The 13030-nt window shown below is 47.2% G+C and overlaps 1 protein-coding gene across 5 annotated transcripts in view; it reads left to right on the top strand.

Annotated features, from left to right (window-relative positions):
• The window catches only part of RHBDD3 (rhomboid domain containing 3), a 144377-nt gene that overhangs the window by 112245 nt on the left and 19102 nt on the right, over positions 1 to 13030 (top strand). For all 5 annotated transcript variants that reach the window (XM_086951004.1, XM_086951003.1, XM_086951006.1 and 2 more), the window contains one exon: positions 8747 to 8912. In XM_086951004.1, coding sequence (XP_086807130.1) covers positions 8747 to 8912 — 166 coding nt within the window. The remainder of the gene's footprint in view (positions 1 to 8746; positions 8913 to 13030) is intronic.

Below are 13030 nucleotides of genomic sequence, written 5' to 3'. Positions count from 1 at the left end.
TCTGGATGAACATGTTCATCATGTTCGTACCATCTTAAAATGTTTATTGGAGAATCAACTTTTTGTCAAATTGGAGAAATGTGTTTTTCATTCATCACGAGTCGAATTTTTGGGCTTTATTCTTTCTCCTCAAGGAGTTTACATGGATGATTCAAAGTTAAAGGCAATTCAAGATTGGCCCGTTCCAAGATCTGTAAAAGAAATCCAAAGTTTTTTGGGGTTTGCGAATTTCTACCGACGTTTCATTCAAAACTTCTCTGAAAAGGTGAGTCCCATCACACGATTGCTCAGGAAGAATGAAAGGTTTGTGTGGGATTCTGTTACTGAGGAAGCGTTCCAGTTCTTAAAAAAATCTTTTATCTCAGCACCCATCCTGCAGCATCCAGATCCATCTGAACCATTTTTTGTAGAAGCCGATGCCTCAAACTGGGCCATTGGAGGAGTCTTATCACAACGACACCGGAAGACTGGACAGCTCCATCCAGTAGCTTACCATTCTCGAAAGTTATCACCTGCGGAGATTAATTATTCCATTGCAGACCGTGAATTATTGGCAGTTAAAGAAGCATTTCAAGAATGGCGTCATTATTTATGGGGCGCGAGACATGTGATTACCGTGTTTACTGACCATCGAAATTTGCAGTTCTTGAAATCAGCTCGATCTTTGACCCCTCGACAACTCAGGTGGTCTCTTTTCTTCGCAGATTTTGATTTTGTTCTAACTTACAAACCTGGGTCAGAAAATGGAAAAGCTGATGCCCTTTCTCGATTGAATTCCGAAAATGATTCAGTTGATGAACCAAAGACTAAGTCGGAAGAATTCATCATTCCTAAGGAAAGAATTGTGGCAGTATCTGTGGCACTTGACTTAGAGGAACAAATCAAAGAAGAATTTCGAAAAGAAGAATATGAGAATTGGGCTTCTGAGGGTCCAAATCGATCAGTAATAGATGGAAAACCAGTAGTGCTGGGAAAGACATTCGTTCCAGGAACTGAGTTACAAGAAAAGGCAATTGGTTTGTTTCATGATCAACAACTGGCTGGACACAAAGGAGTAACTAAAACTTTGGAACTTTTGAAGCGGAATTTCGATTGGCCTGGCATGGAAGCTCAGGTGAGACAGTATGTTGCCACTTGTGAACAATGTTTAAAAGGGAAAAGTCTTAGACAGTCTCCACAAGGTCTTCTCATGCCCTTGCCCATTCCCCCTCATCCTTGGCACACCGTGTCGATGGATTTCATTGTCGAGTTGCCTTCTAGCCAGGGAAATTCAGTCATTTGGGTAGTGGTTGACCAATTTTCCAAGATGAGTCATTTTGTCCCTCTGAAAGGCCTTCCAAATGCCACTCAATTAGCTTCACTATTTGTTCAACACGTTGTAAAATTGCATGGAATTCCCCGGGTGGTCATTTCAGATCGAGGGCCACAGTTTGTGTCTCGGTTCTGGAGATCCTTTTTGAAGGGGTTAGGAATAGACTCTCGTTTGTCCTCCAGTTACCACCCGGAAACGGATGGACAGACTGAGAGAGTTAATCAAGACCTTGAACAATATCTCCGAATTTATTTGATGGAACAAGCTGGGGAGTGGCCGTCTTTACTTGTAACTGCAGAGTTTGCGTACAATAACTCAGTACACTCTGCTACCGGGTTCTCCCCTTTCTTCTTAAACTATGGCAGGCATCCCAACATGCTGGTGGGTCAAGTGGAAGTTGAGGTTCCAGCAGCTGGTGATTTAGTTCTGAAATTGCAACAGGCCTATCAGTTAGCTTCTGCGAATTTGATTAAGTCAAAGGGAGATTACAAGATGCAGGCTGATAAGAGACGTAAGGAGGGACCAGTCTTTGCACCAGGGGATCAAGTTTGGATCTCTACTCGCCATATGCGGTTGAGAGGTAATCGAAAATTTCAGCCAAAATTTGTGGGTCCTTATCCAGTGGTACGAATGATAAATCCAGTGTGTGTCAAGGTTGGTTTGCCTAAAACCTTTAAAATCCACCCAACTTTTCATGTTTCTTTAATACGCAGACATCCACCTAACTTGCGCAAGGTCCTTCCTCCTGCCCCAATCCAAGTTCAATCTGCGGAAGAATTTGAAGTAAAAAGGATTCTAGACTCTAAAATAAAAAGAGGTCAGGTCTTTTATTTGGTAGATTGGAAAGGCTATGGTCCAGAGGAAAGATCTTGGGAACCCAGTTCTAACATTCATGCCCCCAGATTGGTGAGAGAGTTTCATAAAACTTACCCACAGAAGCCTAGAGAAGGGGTTTTGGTGGGGGGTACTGTCAGGAATGGTCTAGACATTAACTTAACATCGGGTAAAACCCCTCATCATCTGGTTCCTGCAATCACAATGTTGCTTGGTCGCTCGATCAGATGGACGCAATTAGTGGCAAAATTCCGACACAAGATGGAGGTAGCTACTTCTAATGTTTCTGATCTCTCTGCTGGTCAGCGTTCTAGACTTGCTAGATGACGTGCTGGAGCAGGGAAGTTGATGCGCGAGCGAGGTAACCGCTGCGCACTTCAACTGTAATCCCCTGAGAGACGGAAGCCTCGCCGTGCTCTTAGATCTCTCTTTGAACCGTGTTAGCGGTATTTTCCAGTCAGCCATTTCTGAATCCTGAGGCGTTCAGTCTCCCCGTTTAGTTTCTTCAGGAGGCAGCATTTTTTCCGTGTAGACAGCGTCAATCCTTGTCAGCTGTTAAGCGGACCTGATTATTTCTTAGCGAGCGCATACCAGTGATGACAGCGCTCGTACTCCTGTGTTGACGGCGCTGTTCTTTCTCAAGCTGACTCTGAACTTCACCGGACAACAATCTCCAGAGAGCGCATTCCAGTGTTGACAGCGCTTGCATTCCTGAGTTGACGGCGCAGTTCTTTCTCAAGCCGACTCGGAACTTCAACGGACATTATCTTCAGTGAGCGCATTCCAGTGCAGACAGCGCATTTCCTGTCACACCATTCAGAACTGCAGCAGATTAACCCGGTAAGACTGTTCCTTGAATTACCGGCTGAATCTTCGTTTGTTTCACCAATGAAGAACTCTTACATTATATGACTATGACAACATAATCATTTTGAGAGGAGTCTCCGAGCTCTTAGTCAAAGGCTAACTGTGTTTGTTTCAATATCAAAATATTCAAAAGACTTTATTTCTGAGTCAGTAATTCCAGACATTGTGTGTAGAGCAATCTTCTGAGGAAGACTTCAGTATTCATCCTCTCAAGGCACTGGGCAGCAGTTTGATCGTTCTACTAGCAGGTTCCTGAATGTAGATAGAAATATATATATATATATTTTTGCTTACCAACTCAACTCTTCAATTATACATTCTTGCCTACGGAGAACAGTTAATTCTTTAAACATCATTTTCTTGCCAAGCAAACTCTGCTCCTTAGACCATAACTCCGTCCCTTCCACAGCCTTAAAGACTCAATGATTAATCTCCAGAGAATCAGCTTGTATCAATCCAGCTTTGAGTCTTTACAGAGAGAGGCTTAGGTACACACTCAGTCAGGTAACCCTAATGTTTTAGAGTAAAGTACAGTCTAGCTAAATTCTGATGTTGTGAGAATGTAGTAATGGTTTGTTAACTCTTGCAGGTGAACTACCATATTCTGAAGAAGAAGGAAGTCACCAGTGTGTCTGTCTCTCTTGTTAGTCATCCACTTCCCCTTTCCCCTTCGCTTCTGGAGTCAGAGAAATCTGGTTCAGTGGTGAGAGGGAGTTGGGAAATTAGCGTCACTCTTCAGCCAGGCGTCTCTACGGAAATCTGGAATTTCAGGTACTTGCCCCTTGACAGTTAGTTCCTGTTAACACCGGCCGGGGTCCTTCCCATTTCTTAAGCAGATTCACGTGAAATATCTGGGAGGTACCGCGTGTGGCGTCCAGTTCTACCTCATAGGTAACCGGCGTCACCTGCTGGAGAATGGTGTAAGGGCCTTGCCACCGACCCAGGAGTTTCTGGTCGGACGAGAAGGACCAAATCGTTGACAGCAAATACCCTGGGACGAGTGCCCTTGTCATATTGCTTCTTCTGGCTGGTTTGGGCACTTTCGAGGTTCTGTCGGACTATGTCCCGTATCATGGCTAGGTGGGTTTTAAGGTTATCCAAATATTCTGGAAGCGGCCGCGTGCGATCCGGCTCTGCTTCCCAGGCCTCCTGTGCCATGTCTAACAGGGTGCGGAGAGGCCGTCCATATAGCAGCTCATAAGGGGAGTAGCCTGTGCTGCTCTGCGTTTTACAGCGTATGGCGAACAGAGCCAGTGGCAACATATCTTCCCACCTTTTAGCTTCCAGACCCAAAAGCTTCTTGAGAGTTTGTTTGAGGGTGGCGTTGTACCGTTCTACCAAACCATCTGTTTGCGGATGGTAGGCCGAGGTACGGATTTGCTTAATCCCCAGCTCAGCACAGACCCGTTTCATAAGGGCTGACACAAAAGGGGTACCCTGATCAGTCAAGATCTCTCTGGGAAACCCTACCCGAGAGAACAGGGTGATCAGGGCTTTTGCTATCGCCTGGGTAGTGGGTTGGCGCAGGGGTATGGCTTCCGGGAAGCGGGTGGCGTAGTCGACTATGACTAACGCATAGCGACACCCGCTGCGGGAAGGAAGGAGGGGGCCTATGATGTCCATTCCTATCCTACTGAACGGGACGTCTATGAGAGGAAGGGGTTGTAAAGGGACTCTGGGGGGTCGGTAACGGCTGTTTTTCTGACAGACCACGCACTCCCTACAGTAGGTTTTGATCATTTGGTGTACCCCCGGCCAATAGAATTTCTCTAGAACTGCTTGGCTGGTTTTCTCATCCCCAAAGTGGCCCCCTAGAAGGTGGCTATGAGCGAGGAAGAGGACTTTGTCCTGGAAGGGGCCTGGGATAAGTAACTGCGTTCTGTTGTGTCCCCCCTCCCCGGTACAGCAACCCGTTTCTCTTGAAAAAGTAAGGACCTACTTGCAAGGGGTCTTCGTGGTCAAGGGCCCTTCCCCAGGCTTCCTGCAGGAGGGGATCCTCTTGTTGTGCCGCCCTGAACTCTCTATCGGTCTGCCAGGGGTGTTCTTCGGTTAACACGGGATATGCACTGACATACTCTTTCTTTTCTTTTCTTCTCTGGCTTTTGGGTTTACGCGGTTTAGGTGTAGACTCCGGGGGAGACTGTCCCTGATAAGGAGCATCCTTCCACCATTGGGCTAGAGAGTCAGAGGTCTCCTGAAGTAGTGTGGGTAATCCCGGATAATCACTCCCCAGAATGGCTTGTTCAGGGAGAGCAGGCACGAGACCTACGGTGAGGTTGGTTTCTGGATCCTTCTGATGATGGATCCGCACTTGAGTAGTAGGGTAGTGCTTGGTGTCCCCATGGACGCATTGGATGGCCACTACTCCCGTAGGGTGCTGGACAGGATGGGCCAGATCTTGGGGTCTTACTACACTCTGACAGCACCCAGTGTCAGCCAGGGCCATCAGTCGTCGTCCATCCACAGAAACAGGACAGTGGAACGGCGGGGGAGCGGCCCCTGGAGGGTGACACAGGTAGTTCCGTACCAGGCCTATCTCCATTGGCTCCTCCTTCTGCGGGCACATCCGGGCGATGTGTCCAAACCCACCACATGAGTAACACTGGGGTCCGGGGTTAGGGGGTCGGAACAAGACCGGAGAGGGTAGAAGAGGAGAAGGTTCCGGTCTTCGTGCTGTTTGTGGACGAGGGGGACGTGGGACCATAGTGTGTGAATTCCTGTGTGAATGTTCCTCCTTTCCCCGCTGGAGCTCTTGAGCCCGGCTATAGGCAGAGGCTATCTCTATGGCGGTTTCAAGAGTGAGCCTAGAGTGTTGCCTCACCCATCGCTGGGTGGCCGGGTGCAAGGAGTTCAGAAATTGTTCCAGATATATTTTTTCAAGGATATTGTCTTTGGTGGATGTCTCGGGTCGGAGCCATCTGTTGGCGAGATCCCTGATCCGAAAGGAGAGGGCTCTTGGATTCTCCTGGGGTCTCTCCTTTGCTTGTCGCAGTTTAACCCTGTAGGTGTCATCATCGATACCCAAGCGTTCTAATATGCACCGTTTTATATCTGCATACGGGGTGGTGCCTTGAATGTTGGCCTGCTGGTAGGCCGCCTGCAAGTCGCCGGTCAAAAGGGGACCCAGGTATTGACCCCAACGATCCACAGGCCAGTTGGCCGCTTGGGCTAGCCTTTCAAAGTTGGTGAAGAAGTAGTCCGGATCCTCTCCCGGGACATACTTCTGCAAGACGACTGACGGGAAAGAGGAGACCGGCCTAGGTTGTCCCAGGGCGGTAGTTAGCTTTTCCATGGTTTGTTCGTGGGCAACCCCCTGACCCTTAAGGACGTCATGGAGCTGTCCCCTGTCGGTCTCAGCGGTCTTGAGAAATTGTTCCATAAGTTTCCCGAATAGCTCCTGGGATTCCGCCATCTGTTTCACCACGGCCTCCATGCCTCCAGCAGATCCCACTTCTGACACCAGATGTAATGCTGGGCGATCTGCGGGCCGGAAAAGCAGGCGAGGAGGCCGTATGTAGTGTGCTATTCTGTAGGTTTATTATACAAGGAGGCAGAATCAATGTCACAACAAAAGGAATGCAAGGAGGGTTCCGGGTTCGCAGTCCGCTCCGGGTCTTGGGTGTAGTCCTGGGTCTGGTATTCTCCAACGACAGCTCCGATGTAGGGGAGTTCCACGGAGGGCAGTAAGAGAAGGAAACAAAGGACCGTTAGTCTTATCCTTATGCTCCGATGCTATACCGAACACCGTCACCCGGGCCATGAGGGGGCGGGAAGAGAAAAGAGATCGTGAGGAAAGGAGGGCGTAGGGAGGCCGGAACACAAGGGGGTTTTAGAAAGGGTGTCGGGAAGGGATGTGCGGGAACGGGGACAGGGGGCCACTTCAAACAGTGCGAGTGCTATACAAATATACTACAGTGCAGGGGACGTGATGCTAAAGAGAAGGGTTTATTTACAGGGCGTTAATAGGACTCCTAATGAGTAGGGGTAAGGAAGGCTTAAGACACTCACCCGGTCCGCCGTAACTCTCCAAGTGAGTTACGGCCGCTCTTCAGCCACCTCCTGTGGGCTCCACCACTCTTCGGTCCACACCTCTCCGTCACACGTCTGCTCTCCTTCTCCAGCCGGAATCTCCTGCCACAAAACTCAGAAGGGGTGTTCTACTCGTATCCCGCTTTTATCCTGTGCTGACTCTGCCGCTAAGGCGGGACTTCCGGGGTCGGAGGGATATGCTTCCTCCGGGCTCGTGGTTCTGGTTGGTCCCTGGGGAAGAGAGAAGGGCGGAGCCTCGTGGGTTATGGCCGGATTGCCGAGTTCTGTCTTCACCATATGATATGGTGTGCGCTTTTGTAGTCCCGGTGGTGGAAAAGACCGAGGTAGGTGCGGGGTAGAACAGCCCTCCTGGGGGGGCCGCGGGGACGCCACCTCACAGCCCCACACGTCACTTCTGAAAAAGTTTCCGGATCAAATCTGAAGCCTAGGGAATATTAAAAAGGTGAAGAATCTGCAGCTAGAAGTCTCTATCAGAATTAGCATCTACAAACACCTACTTATTGTTACTCGATCCATACTCAAACTCGCTGGTGCTGATTGCCTTTTTATCCCTTTTCACTAATGAGAATTCCTCCCGTAGTCCTTGTGAGAGGTATTGAAGCACTGCTCTATACCACCAGAAGTGTTAAGTGGAGCTTTCACTCATCTCCTATTCAGAAGCACACCACACACTGCTCTCTGGCACAGCATGCGTTGCTCAATCAGACCACAACATACCTTTTCCTCTTGCATAACACAAATCCTAACTGTAAGGATATCTTCTCACATTTGATGTGGGAGATTCCTTGTAAAAATGTACATAAATGGGGTGCAACAATATGGATGGGTTTATCACAGGGAACAAGAAAGTTAGTTAAGATGGGGGTGATGACAGGGGTAATCTGCATGAAACGGCGCTCCTAAGGAAAATTGTTAGAATGTAGCAGTGTGTATAAAATATGGTTATTAGTGTTGGGACTTAACACGGGATGATGAAAATGAGGTGTAGGCGGGGTGAGCATCGTAGATGTTAGGTGTATTAGGACTGACGGTGAGACTAGGATGTGTAAAATATGTGTAGTTCGATATGTCGATGGGTGGAGCTATGGATAAATTGCATGTAATGCAAGTCTAAAATCGTGGTAGTATTGGAGGGGTCTGTGGGAATGAGAATTGTTTGAAGTGTAATTGGAATGAGATGCGTACAGGTGTATTTGGGGGAAGAAGAGTGGAATTGATAGGTAGCTTTGGATGGGGTGTTTTAATCTCAAGAGTGTTAGCATGGTAGAGAGAACCAGTGGGCCTTAAGTGTGAGTGAAACTTGATGGGTTGAATGGGGTGTGTGTTGACTATAAGTTGCCGCCATTGGTAATTATCTGTACAGTGAGCATGAGGTTCCAGATGGGGGGGGAGGGTGGTTTATGTGTAAATTGGATGAAAAACTCTAATTTGGAGCATTAGGGTGTGGTGGTGAATATTAAGGATGTGCGTGTGATTTAACCTGATGCTAGTTGGAGACAGGTGTGTGCTCAAGATGGGCTAGTTGGATCCATTTGTATCGCAGAGGACTAGGTGGAACGGAGGACTCATCGGGAGGCGTGAGAGGAATAAAGATGTGTGTAAAACCCGATGTGCTGATGGTAACCCTTATCAGACTAGATCTCGTAGCCACTCCCACTGTTGCCTTAACTTTAACAATCACAGATTCTACTGGGGCTCTATCTTGGCTTGAAACGATTGAGCAGACACTGGAACAGCTGGAAGATCAAACCCTTTGCCACACACTTGCAAGAAACCCCTTTTTGCACTTTGTACCATCCCCAAGGAGAGAGTGGGCCTTGCCTCAAACCGATCCACTGGCGAGAGAGAGGTGAGACAATGTGTGCAAGAATGCAGGGCAGAAAAGTGATAGAAAAATTAAAATACTGTTTTAATCTGAATTTACTTTATTGATTCTATTTCATAATACCACATTACTAAATGAAAGCTAAAAATGTCTATGTCCATGATTTTCCTAAGAGTGCTAGTGTGTCTTGACCAGACCCCATTAGTGCATGGAGTGTAGTGTCCCTGCAGGCCCTTCAGGGAGTGCCACAGATAGTGTGACTTAGGGCTGGAAGCACATCCCTGCCTCCTTGACAGGCCAGGGGTTTTGCTGCACTCTGCTTGAGCTGTGTCTGGTGTGAGTGAATGATTGGCTGTGCCCCTTCAGGAGAGTAGCTGAGTGTGCTACAAGAGAGAAAGTCCAGCAGATGGTGGATTATGTTTGGTAGCTGAATGCACCAGCCAAGACAATAAGTGTGCAACGCGTGACCAGTCACCATTAGAAGGCACTCAACCATAGTGGGTGAGATAGGGCACAGTTGGGATGGCACTACCATGTCATTCGGGTGAGTCAGCCTCTGATCTCACAAACAGCAACATATTGCGACATCTAATTTTGGTTTAGTTTGAATTTGCTATTGCAATTTTGGCAAAAATATTCGACCAATAACTCTTTTGGCCTTTGTACTTTAATAACCCTATTATCAAGCAATCGCTGCATTACACCTTGCTGCCATCTTTTAGCCGAAGGTGGCAACTACAGTGCAGTCAAGGGCATGGCTTGCTTACGCCTATAATCCCCATAGAAACTCTAGCCTGTCTGGAGGGGATCTATGAATCACCAGCACTGCAGCCATCTCCATTGTATCCCCAGTAGGACTCAGTAGCAGCCAGGCTGAACCAGGCCCAGGCTTTGCTGATCACAGAACTCAGACGGAGTCCCCTTCTACTCTAGAGTGTCTCCATGTGCATCTTAACTCCTCTACAGGACCTGGAAATCCATGGGCTTCAGCGGTTAGATTGGGCGCTGGAGGTGGTCCTTCGTGTGCACAATCAATGCTCCTTGAGAGTGGTGGGACGGGAACCCAACCATAGAGCTTCAGTAGAGCATGGAAGTCAGACTTGGATTGGTGCGGGTTGACACTGCTTCTTTCGGCCTTCTGAAAGTATAAAAATTCCCTGTCTATAAACCACTTTAAAGAGGCACTTTATCCTGCTTCTAAGCACTCCTAGTCCCCAAGGACAAGGGGACTTAGACCCAGACTGTTCTTTCTGGCTAAGCGCACTCTTGACCATTCCTGCTTTATTTAGGGGCGCAGTCGAACCAAATGGAGAACTCTTTGCTGCATAGCAAGGATTGCGGTCTGTTCATGGTCCACCTAGTGGACTCAGCGTGTGAAGTGGCTGAAGCGTCATAGCGGCACTTTAAAAAACATGCTGCAGTAAATATTGACCATATATACAAGGGAAAGACAACGGTTGCTTCTTACCTCGGAGGACTAGTCTGCTGACACTTAGATACGCTCGAAGTGTATTTAAATCAGAGTAAAAAGTACTGCTGCGGGATGGCAAGGTTACAACACCTCTACTCTGCTAGCGCTCCATGTCACTCTTTATCCAGGCTGGTCCATTTCATGCTTTAAAGCTGCAGTAACTCTTCTACTGCCCCTTTTTAGCTCCTCGTGGTGCACAGTGTAGATCTATTCTGTCGTGGTCGAAAAATACGTTTGGGGAATATTTTTCTTTTGGGGTAAAGCCTTGATGTGACTAAACGTAGGACGCACAAGTAGATATTGTCTTGTATAAACAGACTCCGAAATGGCAAATCGCTGTCTATAAATTTTGTTTTAAAACAGGAGTGTTAAAATGCCCAATCATATTCCTATAGTCGTTGTCTTCAGCGTGACCTTCGGCCACGGCTGGTGGTAAGGCATCATTGGGGCAAGAAGTAGCCCCACCGCCCCACACACCCGCCTAAGGGAGTGTGGAACAAAATGCCTCCTCTCCTGGGATGCATACAACTCGCTGTAGCAGTTCTGCCTCCACAAAGCATCGAAAGAGCAAATACATTTTTTAAAGCACTCGTTTTCGATGCGTCATCACCATTGCCATGATTTTTTTCTGGTCACAAAAGACCCTGCACAGAATGAAAGGTTAACCGATGGCTGTAAACACACGGATACACAACAGGCAGAAAAACACGTGTCAGGAAAAAGCAAGAATAAAAGACCAAACTTGCAACTAATGCTACTGAATACCTGATGCTGTCAAGCACTAAAAGCGCTAGGCAAACAACCCTAGTTTTAACTGCACCGTGGCTCCCCCTGTCACTATTGTAGTGATAGAACAGATAGGATGTTTCAGCTTTTGTTAAAGACCTGCAGATCATCACAAAAGCGTGCAACGAGATAACTGCTCATTGTCCCCAGGCAGTGGATTCATTATGATTCCCCAGTTGAAAATCACTTGAGGCCTGCACCCCAAAATAATTCAGAAAGCGGTGATGTACGAGATGAAGCTAGAAGCCCATGCACACTGGAGCTTTATCAGTTAAAAAAAAAAAGCTTCAGAAGTTGTTATTTATGAATTGTTTTAAAATTGAATAAGACAGCTTAGTTTAATATGATTTTAATATAAGGATTTTTAATCAAAGTGTAATATTTATTCATTGTAGGTAGTAATGTGATGCAATGCTTTTATGACATGCTGTCGAATAAAGCTTGAAAATTGATTTGAAAAAAATCAGATCAGGTTACTCCACAATGAGAACTGAAAGTTAATGCAGAGCACTGACCGTCCCACGGACATGTCGCCATCAGAAGTTGCAAGAAATGTCTTTAAAGCATTTCTGAGAAAGTACAAAAGGATATTCAGATATCTTCAGATGTCTCTTCTTCAGTGGGATATGCGTGAGGTTAGTATTCTGTGTCTTAGTGAAGGAAGAGTGTTCCATGGAGTTCTCTGCCCATCCACTGACAGATTCAGATGGTTCCTTGGCTCAAATGGTTCTACATCTCTGGTCCTGGCTTTGCCATTACTGTGTGTACTAATATAGAAGGAGCACGTTCAGGTGCAGACCAATCCGTTCCTGCGTATGCTTGTACCTGATTCTTTGTGTGGATCTGCTCATTGCAAGGTTCTCCTGCACTCTTTTGAAAAGGGATCTAACTCTGTAACGAAGGCACGAGTAGAAACAGTGTCTATGCAGAGTACCACCGAGGAACAAACACCTTCTAGGTGTAATTATTTCAAGGGAAAGCTCTGAATATAGCATTGTTTTAGGAGTCTACAACCAGCGGCTCTCAAAGATGTTCAGCAGTGAGAGACCAACATTGCAATGTCTGGTGCTCCTTGGAGTTATCTGCTGATAAGCTCTAAAGGAAATATGCCTTCACTGGGCTAGTAAGATATTTTCAATGGTATGGCGAGAGACTGTCGATCTTTGCCAAAGTGCATTTTGTACATACATGTGATTAATTTTGTTTATTGTTTCGGCTTTTGAAGCTCGCAGAGCTAAGCCATTATTTGAAATTTGCAGAAAGGAAAGAATGCAAGCCGTTAGTGCATCAGTGCAGGAAGAGGTGATCATGTAACCTACTGTAAATGGGCTACTGTGTGAGGGGAGAGCACATTAGACCACTGGGGTGGCAGAGTGGGCTTAAGAACGGTGATGGATTAAACCCAGATCTTTTGACTGGGTGTGAGTGTTTGATTGATTCAGATGCTCCGTCCATCACCACCCCCTTTTGTACCGCTTTTGGCCGCCATAAGTGTGGCAGGGTATGCTCAGACGTGAGTCCCTTGCTCACTTTGCCACTGGATTCAAGCAAGCCGGGCTGACGACGGCTGGAATGCCAGAAACTGGTCCTCGGAAGCTTGTTTCCGGTCCAGGGAAGACATGGCTTGGCAGTTCGGGCTGGACTGTTCCCATGAGGCACAGGGTCAGACTGACTTGCATATAGCCATGTCTGAACTGGGGTGGCAGAGTGGGCTAAAGAACGGTGATGGATTAAACCCAGATCTTTTGACTGGGTGTGAGTGTTTGATTGATTCAGATGCTCCGTCCATCACCACCCCCTTTTGTACCACTGTGTGAGGGGAGAGCACATTAGACTAAGGAGGCAAGCAGTCAGCAGGAGATGCCACTAACATTGTGAACAGTTC

Source organism: Lissotriton vulgaris, unplaced genomic scaffold, assembly GCF_964263255.1.
Source record: "Lissotriton vulgaris unplaced genomic scaffold, aLisVul1.2 SCAFFOLD_852, whole genome shotgun sequence".
NCBI classification, from domain to species: Eukaryota; Metazoa; Chordata; class Amphibia; order Caudata; family Salamandridae; genus Lissotriton; species Lissotriton vulgaris.
This window is presented reverse-complemented; position numbering and strand designations above follow the sequence as displayed.